Source organism: Oncorhynchus mykiss, chromosome 29 (assembly GCF_057628025.1).
Source record: "Oncorhynchus mykiss isolate SJ-2025 chromosome 29, ASM5762802v1, whole genome shotgun sequence".
In the NCBI taxonomy this organism is placed as follows: domain Eukaryota; kingdom Metazoa; phylum Chordata; class Actinopteri; order Salmoniformes; family Salmonidae; genus Oncorhynchus; species Oncorhynchus mykiss.
Genome location: NC_143050.1, coordinates 38,935,173 through 38,948,038, shown reverse-complemented (window position 1 = coordinate 38,948,038; position 12,866 = coordinate 38,935,173). Strand labels below are relative to the sequence as shown.

At 44.0% G+C, this 12,866-nt stretch overlaps 1 protein-coding gene across 2 annotated transcripts; it reads right to left on the bottom strand.

Annotated features, from left to right (window-relative positions):
- Positions 1-8,236: 8,236 nt before the first annotated feature.
- ptcd2 (pentatricopeptide repeat domain 2) lies at positions 8,237-12,570 on the bottom strand. 2 transcript variants are annotated; one of them, XM_021590581.3, is made up of 10 exons: positions 12,214-12,570; positions 11,715-11,807; positions 11,485-11,614; positions 10,848-10,965; positions 10,582-10,660; positions 10,383-10,474; positions 9,569-9,682; positions 9,413-9,487; positions 9,201-9,314; positions 8,237-9,057 (listed from the first exon to the last, which is right to left on the bottom strand). In XM_021590581.3, exons 1-10 carry the CDS (start codon positions 12,323-12,325, stop codon positions 8,833-8,835), a joined length of 1,152 nt encoding a protein of 383 aa, XP_021446256.2. In that variant the 5' UTR covers positions 12,326-12,570; the 3' UTR covers positions 8,237-8,832. The 2 variants fall into 2 exon arrangements, with proteins under 2 accessions (XP_021446256.2, XP_021446257.2); XM_021590582.3 differs by having other exon boundaries at positions 12,221-12,346.
- Between the last annotated feature and the right edge of the window lie 296 nt (positions 12,571-12,866).

Sequence of the window (12,866 nt, the reverse complement as noted above, 5' to 3'; positions counted from 1 at the left end):
GCCTCATTGCCTGCATCCGCTATGGGTCCGCGGTCAAACGACCACCCCTCCTCACTGTCAAATGCTCCCTAAAGCCCTTCTGCGAGCAGGCCTTTGTAATCGACCTGGCCCGAGTATTCTGGAAGGATATTGACATCATCCCGTCAGTCGAGGATGCCTGGTCGTTCTTTAAAAGTAATTTCCTCACAATCTTAAATAAGCATGCCCCTTACAAAAAAATGTAGAACTAAGAACAGATATAGTCCTTCGTTCACTCCAGACCTGACTACCTTTGACCAGCACAAAAACATCCTGTGTGGGACTGCAATAGCATCGAATAGTCCCCGCGATATGCAACTGTTCAGGGAACTCAGGAACCAATACACACAGAAATTTGCATCCTGTAGCTCTAACTCCAAAACGTTTTGGGACACTGTAAAGTCCATGGAGAACAAGAGCACCTTATCCCAGCTGCCCACTGCACTGAGGCTAGGAAACACGGTCACCACCGATAAAATTATGATAATCGAACATTTTAATAAGCATTTCTCTACGGCTGGCCATGCTTTCCTCCTGGCTATCCCAACCCCAGCCAACAGCTCTAACCCCCTGCAGCTACTTGCCCGAGCCTCCCCAGCTTCTCCTTCACCCAAGTCCAGATAGCAGATGTTCTGAAAGAGCTGCAAAACCTAGATCAGTACAAATCAACTGGGCTAGACAATCTGGACCCTCTCTTTCTTAAACTTTCTGCCGCCATTGTTGCAACCCTTATTACCAGTCTGTTCAACCTCTCTTTCCTATCGTCCGAGATCCCTAAAGATTGGAAAGCTGCCGCGGTCATCCCCCTCTTCAAAGGGGGTCACACTCTAGACCCAAACTGTTATAGACCTATATCCATCCTGCCCTACCTTTCTAAAGTGTTTTGAATCCCACCGTACATTCTCCACTGTTCAATCCGGTTTCCGAGCTGGTCACGGGTGCAGATCAGCCACGCTCAAGGTACTAAACGATATCATAACCGCCATCGATAAAAGACTGTGCAGCCGTCTTCATCGACCTGGCCAAGGCTTTTGACTCAATCACCGTATTCTTATCAGCAGACTCAATAGCCTTGGTTTCTCAAATGACTGCCACGCCTGGTTCACCAACTACTTTGCAGACAGAGTTCAGTGTGTCAAATCGGAGGGCCTGTTGTCCGGACCTCTGGCCGTTTCTATGGCGGTACCACAGGGTTCAATTCTCGGGCCGACTCTTTTCTCTGTATATATCAATGATGTCGCTCTTGCTGTGGGTGATTCCCTGATCCATCTCTATGCAGGCAACACGATTCTGTATACATCTGGCCCTTCTTTGGACACTGTGTTAACTAACCTCCAAACAAGCTTCAATGCCATAACACTCCTTCCGTGGCCTCCAACTGCTCTTAAACGGCAGTAAAACCAAATGAATGCTCTTCAACCGTTTGCTGCCGGCACCCGCATGCCCGACTAGCATCACTACCCTGGACGGTTCTGACCTAGAATATGTGGACAACTACAAATATCTAGGTGTCTGGCTAGACTGTAAACTCTCCTTCCAGACTCATATTAAACATCTCCAATCCAAAATTAAATCTATAATCGGCTTTCTATTTCGCAACAAAGCCTCCTTCACTCACGCCGCCAAACATACCCTAGTAAAACTGACCCTCCTACCGATCCTCGACTTCAGCGATGTCATCTACAAAATAGCTTCCAATACTCTACTCAGCAAACTGGATGCAGTCTATCGCAGTGCCATCCATTTTGTTACCAAAGCCCCTTATACCACCAACCACTGCGACCTGTATGCTCTAGTCGGCTGGCCCTCGCTACATATTCGTCGCCAGACCCACTGGATCCAGGTCATCTATAAATCTATGCTAGGTAAAGCTCCACCTTATCTCTGCTCATGATAACAACACCCACCCTTAGCACGCACTCTAGACTGTATATCTCACTGGTCATCCCCAAAGCCGACACCTCCTTTGGCCGCCTTTCCTTCCAGTTCTCTGCTGCCAGTGACTGGAACGAATTCTTCCGATGGCATTGAGGAGTACACCACATCAGTCACTGGCTTTATCAATAAGTGCATCGAGGACGTCGTCCCCACAGTGACTGTACGTACATACCCCAACCAGAAGCCATGGATTACAGGAAACATTCGCACTGAGCTAAAGAGTAGAGCTGCCGCTTTCAAGGTGCGAGACTCTAACCCGGAAGCTTACAAGAAATCCCGCTATGCCCTGCGACGAACCATAAAACAGGCAAAGCGTCAATACAGGGCTAAGATTCAATCATACTACACCGGCTCCGATGCTCGTCTTATGTGGCAGGGCTTGCAAACTATTACAGACTACAAAGGGAAGCACAGCCGCGAGCTGCCCAGTGACACGAGCCTGCCATACGAGCTAAATCACTTCTATTCTCGCTTTGAGGCAAACAACACTGAGGCACGCATGAGAGCATCAGCTGTTCCGGATGACTATGATCGCGCTCTCCATAGCCGACGTGAGTAAGACCTTTAAACAGGTCAACATACACAAGGCTGCGGGAACAGATGGATTACCAGGACGTGTGCTCCGGGCATGTGCTGACCAACTGGCAGGTGTCTTCACTGACATTTTCAACATGTCCCTGACTGAGTCTGTAATACCAACATGTTTCAAGCAGACCACCATAGTCCCTGTGCCAACGAACACAAAGGCAACCTGCCAAATGACTACAGACCCATAGCACACACATCCGTAGCCATGAAGTGCTTTGAAAGGCTGGTAATGGCTCACATCAACATCATTATCCCAGAAACCCTAGACCCTATCCAATTTGCATCCCGCCCAAACAGATCCACAGATGATGCAATCTTTATTGCACTCCACACTGCCCTTTCCCACCTAGACAAAAGGAACACTTATGTGAGAATGCTATTCATTGACTACAGCTCAGCGTTCAACACCATAATACACTCAAAGCTCATCACTAAGCTATGGATGCTGGGACTAAACACCTCCCTCTGCAACTGGATCCTGGACATCCTGACGGGCCACCCACAGGTGGTGAGGGTAGGTAGCACATCTGCCATGCTGATCCTCAACACTGAAGCCCCCAGGGGTGCGTGCTCAGTCCCCTCCTGTACTCCCTGCTCACCCACAACTGCATGGCCAGACACGACTCCAACACCATCATTAAGTTTGCAGATGACACAACAGCCTGATCACCGACAATGACGAGACAGCCTATAGGGAGGAGGTCAGAGACCTGTCCGGGTGGTGCCAGAATAACAACATATCCCTCAACATATCCAAGACTAAGGAGATGATTGTGGACTACAGGAAAAGGAGGACCGAACACGCCCCCATTCTCATCGTAGGGGCTGTAGTGGAGCAAGTTGAGAGCTTCAAGTTCCTTGGTGTCCACATCACCAACAAACTAGAATGGTCCAGACACATCAAGACGGTTGTAAAGAGGGCACGACAAAGCCTATTCCCCCTCAGAAAACTAAAAAGATTTGTCATGGGTCCTGAGATCCTCAAAAGATTCTACAGCTGCAACATTGAGAGCATAGGGTTAGGGTTACATCACTGCCTGGTACGACAATTGCTCGGCCTTCGACCGCAAGGCACTACAGAGGGTAGTGCGTACGGCCCAGTACATCACTGGGGCAAAGCTGCCTGCCATCCAGGACCTCTACACCAGGAGGTGTCAGAGGAAGGCCCTAAAAATTGTCAAAGACCCAGCCACCCCAGTCATAGACTGTTCTCTCTACTACCGCATGGCAAGCGGTACCGGAGTGTGAAGTCTAGGACAAAAAGGCTTCTCAACAGTTTTTACCCCCAAGCCATAAGACTCCTGAACAGGTAATCAAATGGCTACCCGGACTATCTGCATTGTGTGCCACCCCCAACCCCTCTTTTACGCTGCAGCTACTCTCTGTTTATCATATATGCATAGTCACTTTAACTATACATTCATGTACATACTACCCCAATTGGCCCAACCAACCAGTACTCCCGCACATTGGCTAACCGGGCTATCTGCATTGTGTCCTGCCACCTACCACCCGCCAACCCCTCTTTTACGCTACTGCTCCTCTCTGTTCATCATATATGCATAGTCACTTTAACCATATCTACATGTACATACTACCTCAATCAGCCTGATTAACCGGTGTCTGTATGTAGCCTCGCTACTTTTATAGCTTCGCTACTGTATATAGCCTCGCTACTGTTATTTTTCACTGTCGCTTTTATTTCTTTACTTACCTATCGTTCACCTAATACCTTTTTTGCACAATTGGTTAAAGCCTGTAAGTAAGCATTTCACTGTAAGGTGAACACCTGTTGTATTCAGCACACATGGCAAATAAACGTTGATTTGATTTGAAGGCTGAGCTATAGTCAATGAACAGCATTCTTACATAGGTATTCCTCTTGTTCAGATGGGATAGGGCAGTGTGCAGTACGATGGTGATTGCATCGTCTGTGGATCTATTGGGGCGGTATGCAAATTGAAGTGGGTCTAGGGTGTCAAGTAAGGTAGAGGTGATATGATCCTTAACTAGCCTCTCAAAGCACTTCATGATGACAGAAGTGAGTGCTATGGGGCTATAGTCATTTGGTTTAGCTACCATTGCTTTCTTGGGTACAGGAACAATGGTGGACATCTTGAAGCAAGTTAGAACAGCAGACGGGGATAGGGAGAAATTGAATATGTATGTAAACACTCCAGCCAGGTGAGGATGCGGCTAGGGATGCCGTCTGGGCCGGCAGCCTTGCGAGGGTTAACACCTTTAAATGTCTCACTCATGTCGGCCATGGACAACATAGAACCCAAAGCCATTGGGAGCGGTCAGCGTCGGTGGCACAGTGTTAACCTCAAAGCAGGCGAAGAAGGTGTTTAGCTTCTCCGGGAGCAAGACCTGGGTGTCCACGACGTGGCTGGTTTTCCCTTTGTAATCCGTGATTGTCTGTAGACCCTGCCACATACGTCTCGTGTCTGAGCCGTTAAATTGCGACTCCACTTTGTCTCTGTACTGACATTTTGCCTGTTTGATTGCCTTATGGAGGGAATAATTACACTGTTTGTATTCAACCATACTTCCAGTCACCTTGCCATGGTTAAATACGATGGTTCGCGCTTTCAGTTTTCTATGAATGCTGTCATAGTCACAGTGGGAACAACATCTGCCTGATGAATTTAGTCACTGTGTCAGTGTATTCGTCGATGTTATTCTCAGAGGCTACCCGGAATATGTCCCAGTCCACATGATCAAAACAATTGTGAAGCAGCCTGCCGGGTGGCACAGTGGTTAAGTGGTTAAGGGCTCTGTACTGCAGCGCCAGCTGTGCCATCAGAGACTCGTCGTAACCGGCCGCGACCGGGAGGTCCGTGGGGCGACGCACAATTGGCCTAGCATCGTCCGGGTTAGGGAGGGCTTGGTAGGTAGGGTCCTTGTCTCATCGCGCACCAGCGACTCCTGTGGCGGGCCGGGCGCAGCGCGTGTTAACCAAGGTTGCCAGGTGCACGGTGTTTCCTCCGACACATTGGTGCTTCCGGGTTGGATGCGCTGTGTTAAGAAGCAGTGTGGCTTGGTTGGGTTGTGTATCGAAGGATGTGTGACTTTCAACCTTCGTCTCTCCCAAGCCTGTACGGGAGTTGTAGCGATGAGACAAGATAGTAGCTACTAAAACAATTGGATACCATGAAATTGGGGAGAAAAATGGGTACAATTTTAAATAAATAAAAAAATAAAAATAATTGTGAAGCAATTGGTCAGACCAGCGTTGAACAGACCTTAGCACGGGTACTTCCTGTTTGAGTTTCTGCCTACAAGAAGGGATGAGCAAAATGGAGTCATGATCTGATTTGTCGAAGTGAGGGCTGGGGAGGGCCATCCCAGAAGTTGGAGTAGCAGTGGTCAAGTGTTTTAGCATCGCAAGTACTACAGTCAATGTGTTAGTAGAACTTCAGTAGCGTTTTCTTTATTTGCTTTGTTAATATCCCCAGCTACAACAAATACGGCCTCAGAATATGTGGTTTCCAGTTTTCACAAAGTCCAGTGTAGTTCCTTGAGGGCCGTTGTGGTATCAGTTTAAGGGGGAATATACCCGGCTGTGAATAAAACCGAAGATAAATATCTTGGGAGGTAATACGGTCCGCTTTTGATTGTGAAGTATTCTAGGTCGGGTGAACAAAATGACTTGAGTTTCTGTACAAAAGTAATTTCCGACTGTATGTAATAACTTTCTGGGCTGATAATGTAAGAAATAACACACAAAAAAGCAAAATACTGCAAAGTTGCTAGAAACAGAGCTGCCATATCTGTCGGCGGCATCGTCTATACTACCTATATACTGGCGCATAATTTCTAGAACCATACTGTATGGTCTTTGATACTGGTTTTGATGAGAAGAAAAAACACGTTAGGGGGACGCTCTCCTTCCTGCATTGTTCAACCAATATAGTACATTCAGAGGTGGTAAGATATACTGTCGCCTTGTTAGTTGCGTTACAGCGTTATTATTATGTCTCAGTTTCAACTAGATAGCACAGCCACAAAGTCAAAATTGGCTATATTGAAAAAACTAATGAAAACAAACATTTCGCTTTTTGGTCATAGTTTAAGGTTAGGGTTAGGTATAAGGTTAGCAGTGTGGTTAAGCTTAGGGTTAATGTTAGCTTGAAATCACATTTTAACTCAATACATTATATTAATATGCAGTGTTTACGACCGTGGCCGTGGTAACTAGTGACGATGGTGCGTTTCCCCTGAAAACCGGAACATCATGTTGTTTTGGACTCAGCAGAGGGAGGCTAGTACCACAGATAGAGCAATGAGACAGATATTTCACCGGATGGATAAATGAGAAGCATCCGCTTGGCGGGTAGTTTGAGAAACCCCAGTGGCCAGCAGTGGGAGAAGATGGACCGATATGGATTTTGTCCGAAATTCTGCTAATTTTCTCTTCGATGAAACAGCTTAATACATTTTTCTGTTCCTAAAACTACAATTATGTTACGAACAGAGTGGACTAAGTTTAGTAGACTTTACCCTTTGCAAAAGTAAAAAAATAAAGAAGCGTTGTTTAGGAGTGCAAACGCGAATTGCGGTATTGCACATGCACACTTGGCAGAGTAGGCGTAACCTAACTGAAATATGCTGGAACGCATTGGATCCCAATAGGATCTCACTAGCTCGTGCTTGTTCTGCCCACTATGACTCATTTGTTTCCATCAGAAACGACACGCTGTGGTTTATCTTGGTTTAGTTATGACAATCTTTGCTGGTCCTGCAGATGCTGCACTCTACAGCGCCAATATTAAATGGGTGGGTGCATTCAAGATACAATCATGTGATCAGTGGTGTAAAATACTTATGTAAAAATACTTTAAAGTACTACTTAAGTCGTTTTCCGGGGCTATCTGTACTTCACTATTTATATTTTTGACCACTTTTATATATACTTCACTACATTCCAAAATAAAATAATGTCTTTTTTACTCAATACAGCTCACCTGACAACCAAAAGTACTCATTACATTTTGAATGCATAGCAGGACATGAAAATGATCTAATTGACATACTTATCAAGAGAACATCCCTGGTCATTCCCAATGCCTTGGATCTGGCTAACTCACTAAACACATGCTTTGTTTGTGATGTCTTGAGTGTTGGAGTGTGCCCCTGGCTATGTGTAAATTAAAACAAAACTTGAACATGTGGCCATCTGCTTTGCTTAACATTAGGAATTTGACATGATTTATACATTTACTTTTGATACTTAAGTATATCGAAAACCAAATACTTTTACTCAAGTAATATTTTACTGGGTGACTTTCACTTAGAGTCATTTTCTATTAAGGTATCTTTACTTTTACTCAAGTATGACAGTTGTGTACATTTTCCACCACTGCATGTAATGCTATTGTTTAGGGATACATAATGAGTGTTATGATTTACTCAGGTATATCTATGATGCATTTGTGTTATTGATTTTCTATTGTGTTATTGACTGTACGTTCATTTATCCCATATGTAACTCTGTGTTGTTTTTGTCGCACTGCTTTACTTCATCTTGGCCAGGTCGCAGTTGTAAATGAGAACTTGTTCTCAACTGGCCTACCTGGTTAAATAAAGGTGAAATAAAATGCATCTACCTAATGTAAGGAGGAACTGTTGACAGGAATCAAAGCAAAGTAGAGGAAAAATATTAGTGCTATCAAAACTAAGAAAAATACTGTTTTTATAGCATTCAATATTTAATACATTTTGATCAAACAATTACAGGTGTGTCTCACATACCCTTACATTCTTCTTTCCACACATTGCTGTCAATGTCTGATGTTATAGTGTTGCATTGATGTGAGGTGAGCATCCCTTGAATTCAAGGGAGCCTTTCCACAGCCAGGAGTTTATTCTTTCTGAAAGGCTCTAAAGGATCTCCCAAGCCATTGAACTTACAAGTATATCGGTTCCACCCTAAAGCATATTTTAGGATAGACCAAAAATACCAAGAAGGAAGGATACAGAGGGGTCTCTGGTTGAGAGGAAAGGTTGATTTCACTGAATGGTACAGTATAACTAAGGTCCAGGTGGAGAGAGAGAGAGCAAAGCTCAGAGACCATCTCTGTTCAGTCCCTTTTGAGTGGTGTGAGATGGCCATGACTGGGACAGCTAAGTTTAGGATGACTACATTGCAGTCGAACTGCACAGAATCACTGATCTACAAATCACCTTGCATCCCAAATAACTACTCATTATGGGGTCAAGATTGGTGATTCTGCACCACGAACCGATCCCCTCAAACATGCTGGGAGATACACCTAGTCCTCATCCTCACTCTGAGAGCAGAGTGGACTGCAGGGGCCTCAGAGTCCTCCGGCTGATCAATCTCTCCTCCATCATTCCTATGGGCATCCTCCTCTTCCCCGTGGGGGTGTGACACAACATTTCATCCAGGCTCCGTTGTGTCACCTGACCAGCATTTTGGAGACGGGACACTGCCTCCTCCACACCCGCCATTAAAGGACTGTCCTCACTCCGCAAACGCACCAGGTCCACCTAAGAAACACATCACACACGTATTGATTCATTATATTTGTGACTGGATAATAACGTATAGAGATAATAACGTATAGGAGATAATAACGTATAGGTTATGCATCAGACATTACAAACATCCATTTGTAGGGTGTTTTTCTCACCACTTCCTGTGCAAATTCAGGCTTCTTGATAAAGACAGTGGTGCTAGAACCCAAGGCTAGGGTCAGGATGAAGAGGGATTCTTTTACAGCTCCTGCCATAGCCAGTATCAGAACCTGGAACACCACCACAAAACTACATCAAATAGGCTGCTCCCAGGGTGGGAGCTAGACACATTACAAAGATATAGTGAAGACTGAATATTAGAACTCACTTTGAGATTTTGGCATATTCTGCTGTCAGTGCTCATAATCTGACCAAACATGGATTGTGCTTTTTCAACATCATTCTGGAAGGAAAATAAAATATATTGAATCACATTTGTATATGAGAGAGAAAGCGAGAGTGCGAGAGAGGATGGATGACCAACCTGTCTAAGTGCTAGCGCCACAGTGAAGCAGTAGGCGTGCCTGGGTATCATGTGTCCTTTGGTCTGTCCCTCCTCCATCAGGGCAGTACAGATTCTATAGGACTCTGGAGTGTTCTGGTAAACAGGAAACAGGGCATTACATCACCTATTGACAAATGTCATGCATATACTGATAAGATACATGTCACTATTGTAATCCCTTTTGGAATATTCAATGAGGGTTGTTGACGTCAACCGCCTGTATTCAGTTGAGCGAGATGCTATGTTACTAGCCTCATGCCATGAATATGCATTGTTTTTTTCCATCAAAGTTGACAGCATGTCACGTGTCCTACTTATTATCAGTACACTCCTAACAACTAAAGCATTACGAAACCTGTTTACATTGGACTCGTATGCTAGCTACATTTAGTTTTGTTCGATTAATTTCTCTCACGACAGCCAACAATTTATCTAGTTGGCTAACAAGGTACGCTGATCACGCTAGCTATGTGGTTATTTGCCGTGCTAGCCAATTTGCAGCTAGCTAACACCACCAAAGCAAAAAGAGAATGAACTGTGTCTCTTTTTAGTGTCTCTCTGGTAGCAAGTCAATTTGTGTATATGACACGTTTGTTCTGTTCTTTTTGGTTGAATCAAGAAATATGAACTTGTTATTTTGTGCTAGCTGGCCAACTAATTAGCTAGCTAGCACTGGATGTTTGCTCTGGAACCTCTTGGTTGTGCGTGCATATAGAATGTGTTATTGTTTTGACAGTTGAAAAGGTCTATAGGGTGGAACAATACAATGTCTGCAAGGTGGACAAATCCTCACCAGTTTATAGCAAGTACCAGTTGCTAATGTGAACGTGTCCTTGTTGAATGGCACACCTTGGTTCTTCATGTCTCGCAGTACATCCAGACCACCTAGTAGTATGGACAGGGTTTAGTGATGACAGAGATCAGTCATCTATAAATATACCTTTTCTTGTTGAATGCCTGCTGGCTTTTATTATTAAAAGGATGTCACTTACTCTCATATAATCCTTTCATAAACAGCATGTCTATGGCAATATTGAAGGAGGTTGAGTCCGAGAAGAATCCTCTCAAATCCTGTTAGAGAAAGAAGATCGTATATTTACAACTTGACCAAATACAGTATGTGTAAACTTCAATCAATGCCCTAGTCTATGGGACTGCACTAAAATAATTACATCATATGATCTCTATAGCACTTGTTATTCTTAGTTCATTCAGAGATGATTAATTATTATAGTCCGCATATTAATAGATTGTTTACCTTGTCTGTCAGTGTGGCAGCAGCCATCTCCTCCAGCCCCAGTTCATAGCACAGCCTCATGAAGAGAGGACCAAACTTAAACTCTCCAAATGCTACGTTTCTGTTCTCCTCATGGTACCTGGACAGCAGAACACACAAACATATACAAACACAGAAAGAACCATGACGAATTTCAACTGAATTTTGTTTTATTTAACTATTAGGCAAGACAGTTGAGAACAAATTCTTATTTACAATGACAGCCTCACCGGCCAAACCCTAACGATGCTGGGCCAATTGTGTCGCCACCCTATGGGACTCCCAATCATGGCTGGTTGTGATACAGCCTGGAATCGAACCAGGGTCTGTAGTGACGTCTCTAGCACTGAGATGCAATACCTTAGACCGCTGCGCCACTAAGGAGCCCCAGACTACCAGCATTAGTCAAACTACAAGATTGCATTAAACTATTTCAAACTTATGCTTTATCTGTCCCTAACACAGTTGAGGAGACTTCATCTTCTGGTCTGTTTTGACAGCTAATTGTGAGCATACTCAGGATAGAGTTTGTGAAGTATGTGAAGTATGAAATACTAAATCATCAGGCCAGTGGCCACAATGCATTAGCAAGAAACTAGTATCTCACTGTGACCCATACCTGTAGATGGCACCTCTGGCTGTGACCATGTCCTCTGCAGATTGGCAAAGGTGTAGAAGCAGCTTTAACTCATCCTTCAATACTAGCTGTTTCTTCATCAGCTTCTGATTAAATACCTCAATATAATGACCTGGAGAATATAACATGGGTCTGTCAACCTCAAAAGTAGTAGTTGTGGTACGGCAGTATTAGATCCAAACGGTAAGGTCATATCAGAATCAGTAGCCTACTTTTTGATCCGGACACTTGATGAGCCACTGCCAGTTTCCGCTGCTGAAATTCTTGTAGCTTGACAACATCCTCTGACAGCAGATGCCTTTTTGCTGAAATGAATGAAGCAACAGGAGTAGTCAGCATATACATGGATATTAATTAGCTTACGGTTAAGAAAGGGCTTTAGCTCAAATGCAACAAAAAAACTTTTGATGTCAATTTGACAAAAGCTGTAGGCCATCTGGACAGGACCGGGTACTGTACTGTACTTTCCCACTTATCTGAACAAGTTCAACACTTGTGATAATTGGCTGCATGCATTACACATTCGTATGGAAAGTTGAAGTAGTTCCAAGATAGATAAATATGATAACAGGACAGGAGAGACAGCTCAGCCGCCGTCACAACAACATTGATATTGAGTCGAGACAGATTCCGTGGTGGTCGACAAGCAAGCGCTAGCGGCACAGAAACTGCACCATGACATCATATACATAAAATACGTTAATCATATACCTCCTACCCTGCATGTCATACAGTCCGATTGTATGAGGCCACGACATAATCCCTTTGAGGGAATATCATGAAGCAGTACTCGGAAGCAGACACTGATTCTTCCAAGCGCCATGTTGCCCCCTGACTGTACAATTACTGCGACAACCAAGGGTGAATAAAAAAATCTGCTTTCGCTGCGCCGGGTTTGTTAGAAGCACAGCAAACTATTATACATTGACTAATTATAGTTATTGTTTACCATGCAATTAATAACTTATGTAACAATGGAGAAATATAAATATATACGTTTTATTCTCGACTTTTTCACGATTTAGTTGGTACATTCCAAAATGTCTGCGCCCTGTCACCGTGTTTACTAATTTTTTTTTTACATCGGATTTCCAAATGTCTACGTAAAACGAATATTTATTCTGACCAACGGACTGTCTTGGAGTAAAATAATCAATCTCTTTCCATCTCATTTCCATTCTTATTCGCTGTCCGATGTCTGGTAGTGTTTATATCAAGTCAAATAAATGAATTTCGCACATGCTGAACAGAAAGGTAAAACGTCATACAACCTGCAGGAGGCAGTGTTTCATACACAATTTGCTTCCAACCAATATGGTATAACAAAGATGTTATTTTATATTGACAAGATAGTCGAGTGACCA